At 54.1% G+C, this 21733-nt stretch overlaps 1 protein-coding gene across 7 annotated transcripts; it reads right to left on the minus strand.

The window, feature by feature from the left end:
- Nucleotides 1–4677: 4677 nt before the first annotated feature.
- Nucleotides 4678–20510, minus strand: DDR1 (discoidin domain receptor tyrosine kinase 1). 7 transcript variants are annotated; one of them, XM_082730870.1, is made up of 19 exons: nucleotides 20444–20510; nucleotides 18871–19036; nucleotides 16068–16203; nucleotides 15876–15978; nucleotides 15451–15679; nucleotides 13726–13873; nucleotides 13384–13492; nucleotides 12774–12960; nucleotides 12425–12671; nucleotides 11808–11903; nucleotides 11540–11691; nucleotides 10463–10628; nucleotides 9351–9461; nucleotides 7992–8236; nucleotides 7691–7818; nucleotides 7229–7447; nucleotides 6519–6753; nucleotides 5796–5945; nucleotides 4678–5680 (listed from the first exon to the last, which is right to left on the minus strand). In XM_082730870.1, exons 3-19 carry the CDS (start codon nucleotides 16159–16161, stop codon nucleotides 5540–5542), a joined length of 2760 nt encoding a protein of 919 aa, XP_082586996.1. In that variant the 5' UTR covers nucleotides 16162–16203; nucleotides 18871–19036; nucleotides 20444–20510; the 3' UTR covers nucleotides 4678–5539. The 7 variants fall into 7 exon arrangements, with proteins under 7 accessions (XP_082586996.1, XP_082586998.1, XP_082586997.1 ...); XM_082730872.1 differs by lacking the exon at nucleotides 20444–20510 and adding an exon at nucleotides 18583–18700 and having other exon boundaries at nucleotides 18871–19113; XM_082730871.1 differs by lacking the exon at nucleotides 20444–20510 and adding an exon at nucleotides 18583–18742 and having other exon boundaries at nucleotides 18871–19113.
- Nucleotides 20511–21733: the final 1223 nt, after the last annotated feature.

Raw genomic sequence — 21733 nt, forward strand, 5'->3', positions numbered from 1 at the left:
GTGAATTTTACCACGTCCGCCATGCTCCCACCACCCCGTGTCTTTAATACGATTTTCAAAGAAACTAGTTGTTGGGTCTGATTTGATTCACGAGGCTACTGCAGGGAAAGGGAAGGGAACGTCTTAAGCCAAAGCCAGAACTACAAGTATCCCCAAGTTCCTATAAAGCAAGGTTTATTATTCCCACTTTACAGACTAGAAGACTGAAGCCCAGTGAGATTAGGAAATTTGCCCACAATCGTTCATCTAGAAAAACCTGAGGCTGGGATTTGAAGTACGTGTGAGGGAACACGGACCAAAATGTCCGTGAGAACTGTGTAAGACCCTGTTAGGCTCATTCGTGCTTGTTTTGTTTTTCCGTTTCTTTTAACAGTCCTGCATAAAATCCTCAAGAATGACACAAAACTAACAAAGCGTTTTTACGGTTAACCTTAAGTAAAATAAGAGACAAATTAGTCTGGAAGAAATATTTAACAAAATAGACAATACAGAGAGCTTTTACAAAGCAGTAAGAAGAAGAACAGAGTAGAAAGACTGTAGGAAGAGGGACTCCTGGATAGCTCAGTAGGGTAAGCCTCTGCCTTTGGCTCAGATCATGATGGCAGGGTCCTGCTGTTGAGTCCCCGCTGAGCAAGGAGCCTGCTTCTCCCTCTGCCTGCTGTTCCCTCTGCTTGTGCTCTCTCTCTCTGACAAATAAATAAAATCTTTTTTTAAAAAAGACTGTAGAAATATGTAACAGACAATAAACAGAAAAAATATGAATTGTTTATAACCAAATGAAAAAGCTCTCATCTTTACCAGTAATTAAGGAAAAGCGAATCGAAGAAAAAATATAACATCTGATTAGAAAAAAAATATTAGGGATTGGCAACCTCGTTGTCACCGCACAGGAGCATACAGTACTTATAATACTTCTGTTGAAAGTCGACTTCAGTCACACCTTTTAAAGGGGGGTTTGGCTGTATCTCCAGTTATTTGAATGTGACTGTCATTTGACCTACCAACTCCACCTTTAGAAATGTATCATACTGAAGTTCTCCCGCATGGATACAGAGATAGACATCAAAGATATTTATTGAAGTGTGTCTGTTAGGGGCGCCTGGGTGGCTCAGTGGGTTAAGCCTCTGCCTTTGGCTCAGGTCATGATCCCAGGGTCCTGGGATCAAGCCCTGTGTCGGCCTCTGTGCTCTGCAGGGAGTCTGCTTCCCATGCTCTCTCTCTGCCTGCTTCTCTGCCTATTTGTGATCTCTCAAATAAATAAGTAAAATCTTAAAAAAAAAGAAGTGTGTCTGTTATTGTATTATTGTATTGTGAAAACTGCCCGAATGTCCAGAAGAAGAAGAAGATGAAGTGTGTCTGTTATTGTATTGTGAAAACTGCCTGAATGTCCAGAAGAAGAAGTGTGTCTGTTATTGTATTGTGAAAACTGCCTGAATGTCCCAAAATGTGGGTCATCACAACAATGTAGAATACCGGCAACACTTAGAAAGGACACCGTATGCATAGTGGCCGAACTATGTACTACCTATCATGAGGGGGAGAAAAGCAGATTACAAAATGGCTTGTCTAGTTCAGTGCCATCTTTGTAAGAAGCTTTTTATGGGTGTTTAAAACTGAAATAGGTCACGTGCTTCCTTTTGACAGGTGCAAACCAGAAGCTGGGCGAACAAGGTGACAGTTCCCTATAGTGTAGAGAAAACTCTCTAAGGCTACCCTGCCCAGAATAGGAGCCACTATAGCCACCTGTGGCTATTTAAATTTAAATTAACTAAAATTTTAACTTCAGTTCCTCAGCCACATTAGCCCCATTTCAAGTAGTCGATAGTCACATGTAACTAGTGGCTACCTATTCTGTGGTGCAGCTACAGACCGTTTTTGTGATCACAGATTCTCTTGGAGAGTCCTGCCTGAAGGGATGCAATGAATGGGGGCAATTTGTCTGATGTCAGGAACTGAGTACAGGCTGTTTCTAGAGCTGGATAATCAGCCTGGGATCCTGGGAGCTTCCCAAAACAGGATTATCCAACCTGTGATGGAGAGTTCATAACCTCGTCCCCTCAGGCAGCATCCTGGAGAGAAAGAACAGAGAGCCCAGAGCCTACTGGCTGCTTCTGACCAGCTTTGCAGTTTCCTGGCTGTGTGGCCTTGAGCAAGTTGCTTAAAACAAGTTTTTAGGCACCTGGGTGGTTCAGTTGGCACCTTCAGCTCAGGTCATTATCTCAGGGTGCTGGGATTGAGTCCTGCATGGGCTCTCTGCTCAGTGGGGAGTCTGCCTCTCCCTCTGCCCCTCCCTCTCAACTAGTTGTGCACGTGCACGCTGGTGCTGGCACTCACTCTCAGAAAAATAAAAATAAAATCCTTTCCAAAAAAACAATTAAGTTTTCTTTTCTGTGAAATGGCAATAACATTAGCTATTTCATATGTTGTATTAAATAAGATAAAATATGTAATAAGTATTGTCCTGGCATGTAATAAGTGCTCAGTAAATAATATTGTTATTCATTATTTTCTTTAAAAAGTAAAATCACACCTAGAGTAAGTACTACAAAGAAGAAAGTCCTGTGCCTGAAAGCAGCAAGAGGGGATTTGATTTGGTTGCCAAGTGGGGGAAGATTGCTGAAGGACAAGCAGGACTTAACAAGGCAAAGACAGCAGGGAGGGGAACAAGATTCTGCAAAGGCCATGGCAGGAGGGACTGTGGGTGGTTGCGGGAACTGGAACTAGGCCAGTGGTGTATGAAGGACAGAGTGGGGGAGGATGCTGAAGAATGAGGTGGGCAAACTTGGTCAGGAAGATTTTGTTCTTTATTCTAAGATCAACAGGAAGCCATTAAAGGATTTGAAATAAAGTAGCAGGGTCAGATTTATGTTTGGTGGCAACAGAAAACAAATCAAAGAGCAGGAATAGACCCTGGGAAACTACTGCAGTAGTCTGGGCAAGATGGAGGTAGCATGTGCCAGGATGGTGATGGAGATGAAGAGAAATGACAAATTTAAGGGAAATCTGGGAAGCAAGATCAACAGAGCTTCATGATAGGCTGGCCTTGGAAGGTGGGAAGAGGGGAGAAGAGGCGTCAGGGATGATCCCCAAGGTTTAGGCATGTGAAGCTGAATGGATGATGCTGCCATTCACTGACTTTCGGACCCCATGGAGGAGCAGATTTGAATATTCTGAGACAAGTTCAAATGAATTCCAGGTGATTGCATATGTCTAGAGCTTTGGGAGTTCTCAGCTCACAGCCATGGGATCTGTTGTTCACCATTCTGTGTCCTGGCCTCTAAACTCCTGACCCATCAACGTGTCTTAAAACATAGATCACGGAACACCTGGGTGGCTCAGTCGGTTAAGCCTCTGCCTTTGGCTCAGGTCACGATCCCAAGGTCCTGGGATGGAGCCCCACATCAGGTTCCCTGCTCAGCAGAAGAGTCTGCTTTTCCCCTTATCCAGTTGGCTCATTTGGTGAATATCATCAACCAAGACCCCAGGGTCTTTATTTCACATGAACTTCCATCAAGATAAGTTTGCCTTTGGGGCGCCTGGGTGGCTCAGTGGGTTGAGCCTCTGCTTTCGGCTCAGGTCATGATCTCAGGGTCCTGGGATCGAGCCCCACATCGGGCTCTCTGCTCAGCGGGGAGCCTGCTTCCTCCTCTCTCTGCCTGCCTCTCTGCCTACTTGTGATCTCTGTCTGTCAAGTAAATAAATAAAATCTTTTAAAAAAAAAAAAAAAAAGATAAGTTTGCCTTTTCCACTACTTGCAAGTGATTTTTTTTCCTAACCCATTTAAAACTCTGTTAATGCTCTGTTGGTGGTTGTGGCTCATCCTTCCAGACCTCTGAAATAATTTGCTTCTGGTTCCCACACAAATAGCTCACACCTATCGGCTCATCTATACATCTCATCAGCCAAATCCAAAGATTCTCTGCCTGAGACTTCCAGACCCTTGAAGGGGGGTCCTAGAATTAGGGCCCCAAAATGTACACCTCTGTTTTTATTAACCTCTAACAGAAATATAGCATTTCCTGCAAGTATGAATATAAGCAAAACCCCCGGTAGTATTAGCAGGACCGGGACTTGTCACCGAGACACCTCAGCTCTTTTTGTATCCCACTACTTTTGTAGAAATCTCGGAGTATTGAGTACCTTTTATGCTTATTATTATTTGGAGAATGTTAGTAGTTACTACATCTCCTGCTAGATATTGTTATTAAATATATTTTAAAAACACATAGGTTACCATGTGATAGGTTTTTTTTTTTAACATTTTAGGAAACTCGATTTCTTCTATGATCATATGAGATATACACATTTGTGTGTGCACACGTGTGTGTGTGTGTACGTGTAACACATTTTAAAACAAATCTGAGGAGGAATCAGTAGACCGCTCTAGTCTGCCAAAGGGACCCATGGATCAAACAAGGGTAAGCCATCAGGCCTAATTCAGCCCCTTCTAAGCCTCCTGCAGAGCTCCCACTGGAGTTTACAAAGTTCATACATTCATATAGGACCTGAGGTCCCCACAGGCAAGAGCCTGGCTTATAGACAGAACTCTGTGCTGGGCAAGATACAGTAGGAAATGGAGTGGGGAGGAGAAGAAAGGAGAAGGAAGGAAATGGAAATGAGTTGGGAACAGACACAGGAAGCAGATTTTACCAAAACTGCAAGAAATCCACTCACACCTGTGGAAAACTCAACCTTTATTATTACCTGCCTAGTGCAGGATATTAAAATTGCATTGAGCTAGATCCATATATTAGTGTAAAAATCTGTGTCTCTCCCCCCCAAAATGTACAAACCCCAAGTGATTATAGAAAAACCAATATGGCAGCTACAACAGAGGTGTCCAACCCGAAGGCCACAGGCCATTGCTCCCTCTTTCCCCCTAATCCCAGTATTTAATCCATAGAAACATACAGGCTTAGAGAAGTTCTAGCTAGGTGGGAAGTGGGGATGGCTGGGGGTTGGGGACAGGGATCACCCCCAGGTCCAGTGTGTCAGAGGATGGAGGAGGGAGAAGCCAAAGTCAAGGACAATTCCAGGAGTTCGCACAAGGGAACATCTTTCTCCCCTTTTTGTCCTCCTCAATCCCCAGATTCTCAGCCAATGGGATCCAGTGTGTGACGGAAGGAGAGAGAGGCTGGGGGGGGGGGGGCACAGCCTTCTCTCTTGGAACCAGTGTTGTCCAGTGGGGCCCAGGTGCTCCAATAGGCCTTATCCAGTGTCTGTCCTATATGTGCCCCTATCTCCCCCCCCCCCCCAGGGATGGCTAGAAGAGGTCAGAGAGGATCCCATCCACAGGGCCAGCTGGGTGGGTGGCAGAGGCTTCTAAGAGAGGAGCAGAAAGAGGGCATGAGAATATGTCCCTGGAAGGGAGGCGTCAGCTCCCTGGCAGGCCCAGCCTACCTGTGGTCACATTGCCTCTCTTTCAGAGGTGAAAGGTGGTTGGGACAGGGAATGGAGTGGGGGTGCCATGAAAATCCTCTTGTTTATTGCCTCTGGCTTTGCCTGAATCCTCCCTGAGAAAGGGGCAGCTGGGTGTGATTCACACCGTGTTGAGCGCATCTTCGGCCAGGAACCGATGTAGCTGGGAAAAGGGTGGTCGCTGCTCAGGCTCCCGGCTCCAGCACCGAAGCATCAGCTCGTACAGGCCCAGAGGGCAGGCAGGGGGCCGAGAAAGGTACACCTGCATTATGACAGGGTGGACGAAAGGCAGGGAACAAATGGTCTTTAGTTCCCAAGATGACAGGCTCTGGCCCTCCCAGACCCACAACCTTATCTTCCCTCCCTTCTGCTCTGACCTGGCGGCCCTGGTCCCGGAAGAACTCCCCTGCGTTCTCAATGACTTGCTCATCAGTGAGCTGCCCAAACGGCTGGGCCCGGCAGAGCATCAGCACCTCCCACAGGGTCACCCCAAAGGCCCACACGTCACTTGCCGTCGTGAACTTCCCCTGGCATGTGGATAAAGCAACAAAGGCAGAGAAAGACATCAGGTAACAGAGACCCTCCTCATCTCCCCACAGGCCCCGTCCACTCAGCACTTCCCCAGGCTGACTCCTCCTGGCTGGTCCCTCCCAACAAGCCTGTTCCTCCCTCCTTCAGGCTCTGCCTTCTTTCTCAGGCTCTAGTCCTCTCCCTGAACTCTTCCTTCTTCTAGACACCCTTCCTTTACACCATGACCCTCATTTTCTGGTCCTGATTCTCTCCCAACTCCTACCTTTTTAGCTCTAGCCTCCTGTCTCCCCTTACCTCTCTTGCTCCCTGACTCCTGCTCTTGTACCCACTCTTGGCTCCTGAACCCTTTCCCATCATACCACTCCTCCCTACTTTCTCTGGTCCCTAGAGCCAGAGGGAAACTTACAGAGCACTGGCCCAAACCCTCACTTCAGAGATGAGGGAACTGCAGTGTGGGGAAGGCAAGTGACTTGTCAGAGACCACAGAGCAGCCAGTGCTTCCCCCTACCACCCTTCCCTGCCAACCCCTGCCCAACCGTGCCCTGCCCGCCTCTCTCAGGGCCTCTCACCATGAGGATGCACTCCCAGGCCATCCACCGGATGGGCAGCACTGCCCGGCCCTGCACGCGATAATAGTCCCCAGCATAGAGGTTCCGGCTCATGCCGAAGTCAGCAATTTTGATAGTGAAATTTTCCCCAACCAGGCAGTTCCTTGTGGCCAGGTCCCGATGCACAAAGTTGAGTGTGGCCAGATAGCGCATGCCCGAGGCAATCTGAGCCACCACGTGTAGCAGCATGGGGTAGCTGAGGACAGAGCCAATAAGAGAGGGTCCCTAGAGGCAGTCCCAGACTCATACCCACCTCACAGATTCCTGGGAGAGGAAGGGGGGGGCCACTCCCTGGGACTGGGTTGTGTCTACTGCTGGTGCAGAGATGGAATGCCCACACAGAGGCCAGGGGTAGGTGCCCACACAATGCTTGTTTGGCTCATCTGACCCAGGGAGCTGCTGCTCTGTTGTCTGGACTCAGGCATTGAGGGTGAGCAAGAGCAGAGGGAGATTCCTGACAGAGTCCAAGTCCCTTCAGCAACCCCCTGTAGTAACTTCTTGCTTCTCAGTCCCCAGATGAACAAGGCCATGTATTCCTCACCCCAGTCCCCACCCCCCTGAACCTGACTACCTGTCCCCACATCCCATGCTGGATCCAGGTTGGTGCAAGGGGAGAGGAGAGCCCTCCCCGGGGAGCTCTCAGAAAAGGGCCAGCCTGGGTAAGTGGGTACCTGATGGTGGGCCCTGGGGCAGCCTCCCCATCTCTGGGGGCCCCCTCGGCCACCTTGTCCTCTAGCTGGTGGGCACTGAGGAACTGGTTAAGGTCACCATTCTCCATGTAATCGGTAATCATGCAGAGGGGGTCATCCTGCACACACACGCCCAGGAGCCGGATGATGTTTGGGTCCTTTAGCCTCGACATGATCTTCACTTCCTTCAGGAAATCATTCCTAGAAAAGCGGGGAGGTGGCAGGGACACTGAGGGGCTGATCTGTCCTTTCTCTCCTGCTCATGCAGACCAGCACCCTAACCCCAGGAGACAAGCTGACTCACTAGTGACACTGAGACCTGGACTGACATCAGCCTGAGATGCAAACTTCCTTCCCCAGCCACTCCTCCTGTTGGTCTCTACCATATTCCCCATTCTTCATGGCCTCCTTTCCCTATCACGAGACACCATCCCTGGTCCTCACCTGGCATTCTTGGTGGCATCTGGCCGTAGGATCTTGACAGCTACCAGCAAAGGGTGTCCCTTGCACACATTAAGGGGGAAATCAAGACTGACCAGATCTTGAGGGTTTTCTACCTCACACAGGTGCACCTGGGGAAAGCAGCTCATTTGTTAGAAAGTCACATGATTCACTGAAGTCACAGGGTCAACTGGGATAACACAGTCACAGATGACAGGTTCTGACCAATGGGGGCATATGGGCATGACATCAGAGCTCCAGACAGTCAAGACACCGCTGATAGCTGGGCAGGGATCCTCCTTACCTCCCCAAATTGGCCCTCGCCAAGCTTCTCCTTGAAGCGGAGCTGAGACCGAGGAAAATCCACTCTGGGAGGCCCATCCCCGGCAGCCCCTGGGGGCAGAGCGGGCACAGCATAGGTGTTGCCCCCGGTGACGCCCTGCAGGGTGACAATGTCAGCCTCGGCATAATGGGGGACGCTGTTCTGGGGAGGTGGGGGCAGAAGCGGGGCACCCGGCTTCTCAGGCTCCATATAGTCCCCACTGCAGGCTGGAGGGGTGAGGGGAAAGAAGACAAGACAAAGCATCAAGAGCAGCCCTTGAGAGCCATGGTTCTCCACACCCCAGCCTCCCTTGTCTCCCAGCTGGGTGAGAGACTGGGTCTATGATCCATCTTCTTGGTATTCTACCCACCAACCTCAAACCAGAGAAGATGCTGGCATGAGATGAGAGTGAACTGTTTCAGAGTTTAAGGCAATGGAAACAGTTGAACAAAGAATGACATCGTCTATTCTCTAGGGATCCCAGCACAGCCCAAGAGACCATGACAGAAGTCTTGACTAAAAGAGGAATTCCTCTAGCCACCATCAGAAGAAGGATAGTGCCAGTCATCTGGTTACCTCCCACCTTCTAAGTCCTTGTCCCACTCACCGCCAGCCCCTCCTGTTCACTTAGCTGTTCTACCTACCTGCACCTCCCCACACAACTTTCAGCCTTGGCTCCTCCCTGCCATGGTTACCCAAACCCTCCCTGACCCAATACTCCAAGCTCAAAGACAAGCAGAGACAGGGGCACACAGAAAGGGGGAGAGGGGAACAGTTCCTCACGGGCAGGACAACAAGGAATCTACAGACAGAGGAGAGGAAGTCAGAGCTGTCCCCTCTTAGCCCTGGGGAAGGAGCAACAATAAGAGAAGGCAACACCAAGGAGAGGAAGAGCAGACAGTAAGGGCAGGGTATGAGCCTTCACCTCTGGGACTGCAGAGAGAGTACACATGGGGGGAGAGGGCAAGCACCCAGGGTGAGAGGCCCTCCTCCTTGCAGCTCTAGAGAGAGAGGAAACAAAGGAGGAGTTATAAGAGAACCTGGGGTCAGTATAGCAACCTCCTCTCTGGCTCTGGAGAGCAGAATAGATGGGGTAGAAGAGGAGGAAGAAGACAGAGCTGAGAACCAGTGAGCTTTCTGCTCCTGTGCTCAAGGGAAAGGCTTTAAGAAGGAACAAGCAGAGCAGAGGAGAGCTAAGGGCATTAGAGCTTCCTCCTTGGGAGCTCAGGAGAGCAAAAGAGGCCACAGCAGGGAGAGGAGGGAATGCAAGGTGTGAGGACTTTTCCCTGCCCCTGTAAAGGTATGGGGAGCCTGGAGGAGCCCAGAGGCAGAGGGGCTTACCCTGGGTGTTGGTGGGTTTGGCCCAGGCGGGTGTGGGGGGGCCAGGGCCCCGAGGGGGACGGGCGTAAGTGGCCAGAAGGAGGCGGTAGGCTGGATTGGAGAGCAGCAACGCTGTCGGGAGAAGGAGGGGGGGAGACACGTGGAAGGGATGAGACTCAAGGCTAGACAGACAAGGAGACCTGGAATAAGGCAAGACCAGGGCTGATGGGAATGAATGTACTGAGAGACAGGGACAGGATAAAACAAGGATCTGGAGAGTGCTGGATTGCTGGATGAATAACGAGTGAACAGACGGACAGATGGATGGGTAGATGGATGGATGATAAATGAATGGTTGAATGGATGAATGGATAGATAGAGAAATAAATAGATAAATATATATGGATGGCTGGATGAATGGCAGGTGAATGGTTGGATGGTGGATGGATGAATGGGGAGATGAACAGATGGATGTTTGAATATACTTGGATGGATGATGCATCCAGCAATTGGATGATAGATAGATGGATGTACAGATGGATGAATGGGTGAACAGATGTATGAACAGGGATGAATAGCGGATTGGTAGACGGACAGACAGAGGACAGATGGGTGGTAAAATGGATGGACAGAGAGATGGAAGATTGGATGGGTGGCTGGATGGATGGATGACAGATGGGTTAATAGATGTATGAATATTTATGGATGGATGCATAATGGATAAATGGTCAGATGGTGGATAGAGGAATGAATGGACAGAAGGATGAACATACACATAAATACAGATGGATAATGGATGGATGGACGGATGGAATGAACATGGCAAGTCTAGGAGAAAGGAGAGAGGCTAGAAGATACAATGAGAGGGCACAACAAAGAAGAGAGAAATGTGTATGGGACACAAACAAAACGAGACCACTAGGGATTAGGGGTAATACATGGGAAATTCTTGAGAAAAATTATAAGGTAAGGACATGGGAGTGATACAGTGTGGTGACCAGGGCACAGAAATAAAGAAAATGAGTTGAAATTGGAAAGACAGAAAAAGAAGGGAATGGAAACAGAGAGGAAAAGGGATACAATAAGAAAATAAGCAGAGAACGGAGGTAGGACTAGAACAAGGCAGGTCTTACCAGAGCTGTTGGGGACACTGGGAGCAGAATGGGGTGGATTCCCACGAGGGCGGGGTTCCTGGTAAGGGGGTGGCTCAAGAGGGCCTGGGCGGTTGTTGATGAGGATGGTGTCCCCAGGGACAGACAGATGAACTGTCAGCTCCTCTTCTAAAACCCGGCGCTCGGCCTTGTTGCGGGAATGGGAATGTTAACTGCACATGATTCCAGCTCATTTAATGACAAGCTCCCCTTCTCCCCTTCAGTCCTCACAACAGTCGCATAGTGGTATCTACTATTAGTTCTATTTCACATAGTGGTATCACTATTAACTCTCTTTCTAAAGAAACAAAGGTTCAAGAGCATGTAGGTCAGTCCCCTGATGTCCCATAATAGGATTCTAACCCAAATCTGACCAGATAATTATAGAACCATCAACCTTCATGCATATCACCCCCACCAAACTCTCACCAGGAAGCCAGGGGCTTGGAGTATGCCTGGTTTCTTCCTCACTCCTCTCTGCCCTTCTAGCTCCACTCTCCCCCTTTCCCATCTGGCTCCTACCCCAAGAGGTTGACTAGTGTGGACTTTATCAACTGGCTCAGTTTGGGTTGGCTGGAGAGGAGTTTGTTGGGCAGGTGGGAAGTAAGGTCAGGGTGATTAGTCTCCCAGCCCCTCCCTGAGAAGTGGACTCAGGCTAGCTGTATCCTTGAAGCAAAGTCCACCGCCCGTCTCAAGGAGCCTTTCCCCAGACTCACTCCTCCAGGTTCTGGTAACTTCCCTCCTCTCATCTTGCATGGCCACAGCCCATGAGTGGTGACAGTTCTGCGGGAATTTCACTACTCTTTGCGATTTCCATAAGGCCACCCACTCCTTTGCAACCTGGCACTTTACTGAGCCCACCTCTGGTTATCTTAATTAGACTGTGTTCTGTGGTCCCCACAGGACCCAAACTAACGCAGGCATCCCCATACACATTGGCCTCAGTCTCCACACCCACACCCTGTCTGTGCTCTTCACATTGTAACCCCCTGCTCCCCTTAATCCCCTCACCCCTCCCCCACAGCCTACACCCCCAGGTCCCACCCCCACACCGTTCACCTTGCTGAGGAGCCTGCGCCAGTGCAGCCGCCAGAGCATGAGGGCAATGATGAGCAGCAGCAGCAAGATGATGGCCACCAGGCAGCCGATGAGAATGGCAGTTGGGCTCCCCTCCGCCTTGGCCACAGGTTGCTGGCCTCGGGGCTCTAGCTCTGTCAGAGACAAGAGAGTCAGAACCACAGGAGGCTTCCCACCCGAGTGGGGGTGGCCCCAGTAGCAATGGCAGCACAGGACCCACTGGTTTGGGAGGAGGCCCCAGGCTGCTCACCCAGGCTACTGAAGTTGGTGGGAGGTGGGCCAGGTGGCCACCACGGAGCCGGTGGGAAGGTGCCCCCCAGAGCTGGAGAGGAGTCATTCATAACATCTATAGAGAAGGACGAGAAGAAAGGATGGAGTCAGAGAGGGAAGAGGACCCAAAGGGAAGCTGCTGGCATGAGACCTGTGGATTCTACCACTAGCAGCAGGGGCGATACTCAGTATATGTACCCACCCATCCAAAGGAGGGGGACTGGCTATTGCGGATGTCAAGTGTTTAACTGCTGGGTTGTGAGGAGATACAGGACTCCCAGAGAGAGTGAGCCCCAGGTGGGGATCTTGGGTACCAGGCGGCCTGGAGAAGAGGCTATTTCTCAACCAGTACAGAGTACTTTGTGTTTTTATAGCCAACACTGTCCTACCAGCTCAGTATCAGTCATGAGGGAAGGGCTGATAAAGCCAAGATAGGGCTGGGGGGAAGGAGTAGGGAGACGTTCCAATTATTCTGGGCATCTCTTCTTGGGAAGTCTCACGAGTGGTAGATGGATCTGGTGCTGGGAGTGGATATTTTGGCATCCTGCAGGTTGGCAATCCTAGAGGATGAGGACTGGGCAGAGACCAGTGGCTTACCAGAGATGAAGGAGATTTCGCTGAAGAGTAACCAAGGCCCAGCAAAGAGGAAGCGGCACTGCAGAAAGCGGCCCACGCGGCCGCCCAGGGGCACAGACACAGCCCGGGCTCTGGGGTCCCCCAGGCTGCCACCCAGGGCGTGGCGTACAGGCTCCCCCTCCCAGGCCATGGCAGGGCCCCGCTTGAAGCGACATTCCACCCCACCAGGCAGGCGGGCTCCCAGGGTGTGCATGTTGTTACAGTGGACCTGGGGGGGAAGGGAGGAGGAACACAGGGTCAAGGCCAGGAGAGCCCAGGTGAGCACCCCAAGAGCAATCACCCTGGTCTCCGAAGAGCCGGACACGCTTACCTGCATGGCCTGGAAAACCCTCAGCCGGTCAAACTCAAACTCCATCTCCACATAGCCAGCTGGGAAGCTGTGGTTGCTCCACCCCACATAGTCATAGCCTGGCCAGACCCGCAGCTCCTGGCTCTTCCTAAAGTCATCCAGCCCCACCACACCATCCGCCAGCTGACCCAGACCTCCATACAGCAGCCTGGAGAGCAGGACAGCAGAGGAACCAGAGGGTGGCAGAGAAGAGAGTGGCACCCATCCATTTGCTCTGCCATCCCAGGCCTCCACCTCCCCGCTGTGGCTCTCTCTCACTCCCAGAATTGCAGTGGTTGCACGGAGACACCACCTCTAGGGGGCACCATGCAGCCTAAGGTGTGTGTATTTATGGAGACAGTTTCCAACAGATATTTCTTAGCAAAGCAGTGCCTTTTACTAACTCACACAAAGTGTCACATGAGCTAGTAGTTGCCTTGCTACCCTCCAATCCTGATCTTGTGTCCCCAAGGCCCCACCTAACCTGTCCCTCTCCCCAGTTCTTCCATCTCACTGCCAAGACTCTTGACCCCACCCACTACATCCTTCCTCCCACCCCAGGCTCCCCCCCTGCACAGCCTGCCTCTCTTACCCGCCAACAGCGTGTGTGGTGTGTCCATCGTAGGTGGAGTCGTTCAGGTGCACTGCCTCAGATAAGTACATCGTCTGCCCCACAGGGGCTGTGTAAGACAGCAGTCCCTCTGGGGCAGGGTTGCAGAGGTGATGTTAGAGGCAGGCAGCCTCTCTCCCACTCCCTTGCATCAGTCCCTTCCTGTGTCCCTCCACAGGCCCCCGGGCATGGAGGGGACAAAGTTGGCCAGCACTGCCCCCCACTCAGAGTGACAGCTTCCCAACAAGAGAAAGAGGATTCTGGAGGCCCTTCTCCCCAGGCCCCAGCCCAGGAAACAAATTCTCGGGGGTCTGAATGACTCACCCTTCCAGAGGCAGCCATAGAGCTCCACCCGCAGACAGACACTCATGACCCGGTCAGCCCGGGGGTAAAAGCGAACCAGCCGGGCCACCATGGGGGGTCCCAGGTCCTTCAGCACCACGCCCCCAGGGTCCTCATTACCTAAAATCACCTGTGGCCCAAGAATTAGGGTGGATGAGTGGAAAAGGCTCTGGGTTGGATCTCACTTCCCAGTCAGCCGCGGTCCCCTGGCCCAGCACACAGTAGCCACAAGAAGACTCATGAAGACTGGTGTTGAGCACCCAGGGCTCTGGGGTACAGCCAGGCATTTCTAAAATGAGGGGCTATAGCAAAGACCTGACACGGGCACCTGGGTGGCTCAGTTGGCTGCCTTAGGCTCAGGTCATGATCCCAGGGTCCTAGGATCGAGGCCCACATCGGGTTCCCTGCTCGGTGGGAAGCCTGCTTCTCCCTCTCCCACTCCCCCTGCTTGTGTTCCCTCTCTCTGTGTGTGTGTCTCTCTGTCAAATAAATAAATAAAATCTTTTAAAAAGGACCTCTGACACATCTCTCAGCCTGGTGCTTTGTCCTCAACCTTCAGTGTCAGCCCCGAACCCTACCTGTCTCCATTTGTATCTAAGACATCCATCCCACTGTGCACAGATTCTACCCATTTCTCAGAGCTCGGCACCTCTGCTTCCACCTTCCCTCTCTTCCTTCACCCCATCCTCTCTGTCCACTCAGCAGGCATTGGCTGTGCCAGCCATGCACGTTCTCAGTGGTAAACATCTGTCCCTCCTCTCTCCCCATGCCACACTGAGATTCCAGTAGGAAAAACAGCTGTGCAGAACAAGCGGCAGGGTGTGGGGCTAAAGCAGTGGGAGGCAGGCTCTCTAAGGAGGTGATATCTAGAGGAGAACTGAGTGGAAGAAGAAGCCAGGAACATCTGGGGGAGAGGCTCTCCAGGCACAGAGACTGACAAGCAAAAATGTCCTAAAGCTGTGGGATGTATCTGTGCTCGTTCCAGGGACAGCAAGAAAGCCAGTGGGCCCAAGTGGAGTGAGAATACAGGAGGGAGGAGTAAAGGAAGCGGGCAAGAGCCAGGCCAGGCTAAGCTTCTGCACCCAGGAAGGAGCTTAGCTTTGGTTCCACAGTGGAAAGCCAGTGGAGGGTCATGGACCAGGCGCGCCTCATCTGATCTGCATTTTCTCAGGTACAGTGGACGAAGCCTCTAGGTGGAGATAGTTCAGGTGGGAACAGACAGGAGCAGGAAGAGCACTCTGGAGGCCAGCAGATTCATCTAAGCCTAGGATGGTGTGGTGTGTGGCCTGGGGTGGTAGAGGCGACAGTGGTGAGAAATGGTTGGATTCAGGAAATACGGAAGTAGAACAGATGGGCCTTGCTGGTGCTTTGGAAGCAGGAGGGTGAGAGACCAGAGGAATCCGAGATATCATCTTAGCTTGGGGCCTGAGCAACTGGCCTGAGTTGGGGGAGGAGCAGGTTTGGGGTGGGAACGGGATTCAAAGTCAGCTTGGGAGGTTTACGGTAGGTTTGAGATGCCCATTAGACATTCAGGTGGAAAGGCCCAGAAGGTGGTCATGTTTGCAGTGCTAGATGGAGCTCAAGAGAGAGGCTTGGGCTAAAGAAGGGAGAAAACGGCAGTCATGAGTGGACAGGTGGCATTTATAGTATAGCTGGGGGACAAGAGGAGAGCCAACCTTCCCTCAAGGCTGCCCCCACCGGCCTCACCTCCTGACCCCAGCGGTCCCTCCAGTCCATCCAGCGGTGGCCGTCCCGGGAGTAACGCAACCGGTAGCTGGGGGAGAACTCCTTGCCCAGGCCTCCCGCATGCCTCCCTTGGGTGCCCACCAAAGCCACCAGGTGCAGCCGCCGCAGATCCACCTGCAGGTACTCCTCCTCCTTCGGAAAGACCGGCCCCGCAGGGCACCAGGCCCCGTCCCCGTCGCTGCTCTCCAGCCTGGGAGGGAGCAAGAGGTCACAAGGAACATCTGGTCTGCCTCTGTCTCTAGTATTTCAAGCCCCTCACGATGCAGGGTGGGGTTTCATTGGCACTGGCCCTCCGAGCAGCCTCTGGGCTTGGGCAGAGGACTCAGAAGGGCAGGTAGAGGCCCCAGGAGCTCCCTCCAGAGCAGTGCCCCATGTGTGCCAGTTACCTGCTGTGGCGAGCAGCAGTGGAATCTGACCAAGAGCTGGAGGCAGAGATGTCTCCATCTGGAATGGTCCTGTCCTGCATGCCCAGGGCATAGCGGCACTTGGCTGGGTGAACACAGGCATACAGAGGGTCAAGGCCCCTGGCTCTGTCTCCCAAGCCCCATCCTCAGAGACCCAGGAGCCAGGTTCCTCACCAGGGTCAAAATGTCCCTTCATATCAGCATCTCCAGTTGCCACCAAGAGCAGCAGCAGCAGCAGCGGCAGAGATGTGAGGGCCCCTGGCCCCATAGCTCCTGATTCCTCAGGCCTAAGGGGGCAGGGGTAGCATCTCTGCAGGGGAGCAAACAAGGGGTAGGGTGAGTGAAAGTCAAGGAGCCGGAGTCACAGCCAAAGACAGACAGGCAGAATGGATTGCTCTGGGAATAACAGGAGTAAAGTGACAACAGCAAAAGCTGCTTAACAGCATCAGCTGTGTTCTTAGAATGCTCCCCATGTGCCAGACGCCAGGCTAAACTCTGGTCCACTCCCCACCTATGATCCCAGAATTCTAAGAAAAGTGGAGGACCCCAGGGTTTTCCAATCTCACTGTCCTCTGTAGCCCCACTAAGCCCAGTGTCACCCCAAGACTGGCAGCCCCACAGCACACAGGCACTTGGGAGACAGGCAGAACTTCATCCCTCCCCAAGATATGCTGAATCAGAATCTGCATTTTAACACAACCCCCAGGATCCATGCCCATGAAAGTCGGAGAATCCCTGCTCTTCACTAGGGCCTGGATGGCACACACTACCTAAAACAATTTCAACTGGTATCTCCTTGTGAATCCAAGTTATCTACCCTCTGCAGAACAGCAGAAGATGCTCTGACCTCTCCTCTTCCTGGAGGTCTGCACTGAGCTCCCCAGGCCCTGGAATCCCGAGGGACCCCTAGGGCCACCCCTAATGCCGTCCCCCACCTCTGCCATCAGATCCAAAGCCTGCTATCCCAGCTCTCCTCATTCTGCTTCCCTTCTTAAGACCCAGACATCCTGTCCCCCCAGTTCCCATTTTCTGAAGGTGGTCGCCTCTGAAGGAGAAGACCAGTGCTGAGGAAAGGCCTGAGTTGCCTTGGAGACGAGGGCGGGTCTACAGGCAGGGAGGCCAGGTCACCCCAGGAGGTAGGAAGAGTGGGGGGATACTCCCCCATCCCTTTGTCCTCTTCCAGCTGCTCCCATCATGCTCTAGGGCAGGAATGTAAGAGGCAGCTGAGACCCCACAGCTCTGAAGCAGCAGCTGAGGGGGCTGACTGAGTTGCGGGGGGCACCCAGGCATCAAAGAAGAGCTAGAACCAGAAGCATCACACCTGGTCCCTTGGAGGTCCAGGAGCCACGTGCAGGGCAGCAGGCTGCAGGGTCCCAGGCGGCTGGCCTGGAATTCCTGGGTGTCGCTCTCCACCCCCACCTCTCTCGGGAACAGCGGGGCCCTTGTTCCCCTGGGTAACCTTCATGCCTATCCCAGATGAGTCATCGGAGCCAGACGGAGCTAGAGGAGCCCCGGGCAAAGATACAAAGACAGGCAAAGGATAGGAGGCAGGGGGAGACAGGGCTAGAAACACAAAGCAAGAGGTAAATAGAGCAGGCTCAGAAGCACAGGGCACAGAGCCAAGCAGAGAAACACACAGATGTCTGGGGTAATCCCTCCAACACTCCAATCACCCTACTTCTCTCCACTGGGTCAGGCACACAGAGGACAGGCTGAGAAGACCTATCCCAACCCCACCCCACCCTACCCTACCCCAATTACAAAGCAGGGACCGGGTCACTGCTGCAGGCCCTTCCTTTTCCTCTCCTATCCCCACCCCCCACCACAAACACCAGCCACACAGCTCTGTGCACCCCTTACCCCCCCATGACCCCACCCCACCCCCACTCATCAGCCATGCAAACTTGCAAAGCTGACTGTAAACCCTGGGGCTAATTGTAACACACACACACCCCTCTGTCAAAGACAAGTCTTCACAGACTTTTAAAGACAGACACTTAAATGTGTTACACACATCTGCCCCAGCTGGGACAATCACAGACGCTCATGCACACATCAACTCCATCCCACTTAGTGAATAGCCATCTTTAGACATCCGTGAACGTGAAATGACAGATACCACATGCTCCTACCATTAGAGGACACCGTGAGACACATACACTCAGGCTCTCTGACACAGGATCCCAAGACAACTGGGGCCCACCTCCCAATACACACCAAGACCAAGCCAGAGAGAAGTCAAGGTGGTGGCTGGAAGGGCCATGAGAAAAAGAGGCACTGCTCCATTTTCCCAGACTCTGGCTTTCACCTGTCTCCACTGTAGCACTCACTTCCGAGGCACCCATGTGCCTAGAGCACTGACTTCAGGTAGAGGTGCTGGAAGGAAAGTCCAGCCAGCAGGGACCGAAGGGGTGTGGGAGGGAGGGGGGGATGGGACACTGAGGATGGGGCGCACCAGGCAGTGACACAGCCTCAGGATAGAACCAACTGACCATCTGGAGGCTGTCACTGGCCGATTAGGTATCAGTGCCTCTCTGCTGGGCTGAGGGCAGGCTGCCCCACTGGGAGCTGACTGGGCAGAGACTTAGCACTTAGCAGGTAGATGCCCCCAGGGACTGGCCTGATAGGAGGGCACACCCGCTTCTCCAGGGGCCAGAGGGAATGATTCAATGGGGCCACACAAGAGCACCTGCCTTCCTGGGCGTCAGTTCCTTCACACTCAGTAAAGGGTCCTTCCTCAATGCTGAAACACACTTTCTCCGAGGTCAGGGAGGTGCCCCCCCATTTTCAGACAGTAAGCCAGCGCACTGGGGAGGCGGGCAGGGACACGGTTGGCGGAGCTGGGCAACCTAGAACAGCCCGGGAGCATCCTGCCTCCGCCGCCAAGCCCTCACCCGGCAGCCGCACCTCCCCTGGAGCCCCCGGCCTCGGCCTCGGTCCCTCCACCCCGCAGGGGTCCTCCGGCCGCACCCCCTACCTCTCATCGCTCTTCCTGGGAGACCCAGGCGTCCGACCCCGGAGCGGGGCCTCCTCGGCGGCTGGGCGAGGGGCGGGGGAGGCGCAGGGAGCCAGGAGCAGGGAGCGGGAGGCGCCGGCGGGGCTCGGGTGTCGGGAGGCGGCTCCCGCGAGCAGCTGTCGGGGGCCTGTTCCGGGGAGAGGAGCCAGGGCTGGGGCGGCTCGGGCCCAGGCGCCGCCTCCCCACAGCCCGACTCCCCCCTCCTTCCCTCCCTCCCGCCGCCCTCCGCCCGCCCGCCGGGGTAGCCGCCCTTCCCCCTCCCGGGCAGCGTCGTCCCCGCTGCTCCCACGCCCGGCGCCGCCCTCCCGGCCTCGCGCTCCCCTCTGCCTGCCACGCCCACCCCGCATTCCCCAGCGCACCCGGGCCTCCCCCAGGTAACCACGCCGCTGTCCCCTTGACGCTGCGCGCCCAGCCCCCTCCGCCTCCCCACGGCCCAACCCTCAGGCCCCAGGGTCCCCACTAAATGGAACAGACGAAGCTGAGGCCCCGCTTGGGGCCTCCCACATATCCAGGCCCCGTGAGGGGATGGCTCCCTCCCTATTCCCCCTTTCTGGGCTCAGTTCCTGGAGAGGGAGGTGAAGGGGGCAGCCCCAGGGCACAGGGAAGGAGCAGGTTCCCACAGGCCCTGTGCCCAGCCCAGCAGCAGGAGTTTGGATGGAGGAAGGGAGCAGGGCTCACCTGCCCAACCAAGTGCCCTAGACTCATACTTTCCACACCACCAACCTTTGCTTCTCTCTGGCATCCTCTGGCCTCCTGTCCTCTACACCCCAACTCAGATTGCCCCAGAGCCTGATGTAGCCGCCCCCCAACTCTCTCCTAGCCCCTTCTCTCTCTACTTCCACCTTCCATCCCCCAGTCCTCTCTAGGACCCTGCAGCCTAGACTCCCAGGGCCTGGTTCCCTTGGGCTCCCTGCTCAAGGCCCAGGAGTCCTCAGGGCAAGCCTCCCTTGGGACCAGGTGAGGTCGAGACCCTGACCACTGGCAGGCATGGGCCTGAACAAGGTGAGGGAGTTGTGGGGGATGGAGACAAAGAGAAAACTGGACAAAGCCCAAAAGAACCAGGAACAGGAGTCCCAGAGAAGATGGGCAAGGAGGCTGGGTGAGGGGGGCAGGAGAGAGAGCTGTGGTGAGAAGTGCTCCCCCCCCTCCCCGCACTGCCTCAGGCCACCATCTATCCACACCCACACCTGTCAACCCCCTATCAATGTCACCGGCTCAGAAAGATTTGAGTCCACTGCAGATCCCCGCCCCAATGCACCTCACAGCGGACATCAGCTCACTCGCTACGTGCAGGCCCTACCACAGTCCCAAGAAAGAAACACTAAGTCACAACCAGACAAGTACACAAAAGTAGTACCAGGAAGAAGCTGGCCCTCGGTATGGGCAGGAGCGCCAAACCACCAGGGACACACCAATTCCAACACGCTCAGCTGCTACGGGACTCATTAATAAACAGCCCCATGGTCACTCGGAGAATTGACTCTTCCCACCGTCCCCTCCGACCAAACCCCCAGGGGTTCCCGAGAGCACGTACCCCGCTGGAGACAGCCGCTGGGGAATCTGGGCCCTGGAGAGGCTGGGCCGGGGGTGGAGCCAGGCTGGGGGTGGAGCCCATGTTTCCCCAGTAACCTCACCTGGGCAGACTCACGACCCCTCCTTCCAGGGACTGTGCTCCGAGGAACCCTGGGCTGGCAGACCCGGCTGGGCTGTTTCCGGACGCCTCAGGGAAGGAGCGGCAGCCCCTCACACCCCGCTGGGACATTCCACACCCCAGGCCCACGCTCCCGGGCCAGGTGGCATGGCGCGGCCAGAGGGTTCCAGTGGGGAGCGTAGAGGAAACCATAGAATCCTGAAACTCTTGTCCCCTGGTCTCTCCCCCAGGAGAAATTCCTAGTCGGTGATGTCCACCTCGCCCCAGCCCAAAGCTGGAGGAGTGGGAGGGATGCAGGGCTGGGGCCCAGCGGAGTCAAGTGACAGCGGAAAGGGGGCTGGAGCCGGCTGGGCTGGAATGCGGGGCTCTGAGCCGAGATTCCCAGGGGCCAGAGAGGGAAATCCCAGCTATCCAGGGGCCCCTAGAGCAGTGCCAAAGACTGAGAGTCCACACAGCCTTTCATGGCCCTAGAGCCCATCCCACATCTGCTGCATCACTCCCAACTCCAGAGACCCCCGTGTCTTCCTGAGCCCCCAAAGGATGGCCCAGCCCTCCCACATCCATGCCCTCCCTTTGAGCTTCCCCCACTCCCCTTCAAGCCCATGGCCTCCTGCTGCCCAGGAAGGAGAGGAGGGGAAAGAGCTCAAAAAAAGTGAGGAGAGGCACGAAGGAGAGAGCTGCAGCTTCAGGCCTGCAAATCACCCAGTCACAGCAGGGAAGCCCAGCAGGACCAGTGAGAGGGAGGATGGACCAGAAAGGCCCACACACACTGGCTGCAGTCCCCTTCCCAGGAGATGCAGCTGCCTCTGGAGCAAGCAGGCCAGGTCAGCAGCTGGGGAGAATGAGAACTGACTTGAGGGCAGGGGGTGGGGAGGGAGGAGGGGGTGGTGGCAAGACCACGACCATGAGTCAGGCCTTGGTACCACCAAGTACAAATGGGAAACTGAGGCTCAGAAGTTGAAAGGAGGAATGAAAGATGACAGTATGGGGAGAAAATGAGGCAGCTCAGCAGTGGGCAGCCTGGGGGTGAGGAATGATGGCACAGAATGGATGGAACTCAGAGGATGAGGGAGGAGTTGGGGGGGGTGTCACAGGAAGGAAAGCGGGGAAGGGGATGAGGGCACACACAGCAGCAGGTGGGATATAGAGATTTGGGGCGAAGAGAGCTGGTCA

The sequence above is a fragment of the Mustela nivalis genome, assembly GCF_964662115.1.
Source record: "Mustela nivalis genome assembly, chromosome: 5".
Taxonomy (NCBI): domain Eukaryota; kingdom Metazoa; phylum Chordata; class Mammalia; order Carnivora; family Mustelidae; genus Mustela; species Mustela nivalis.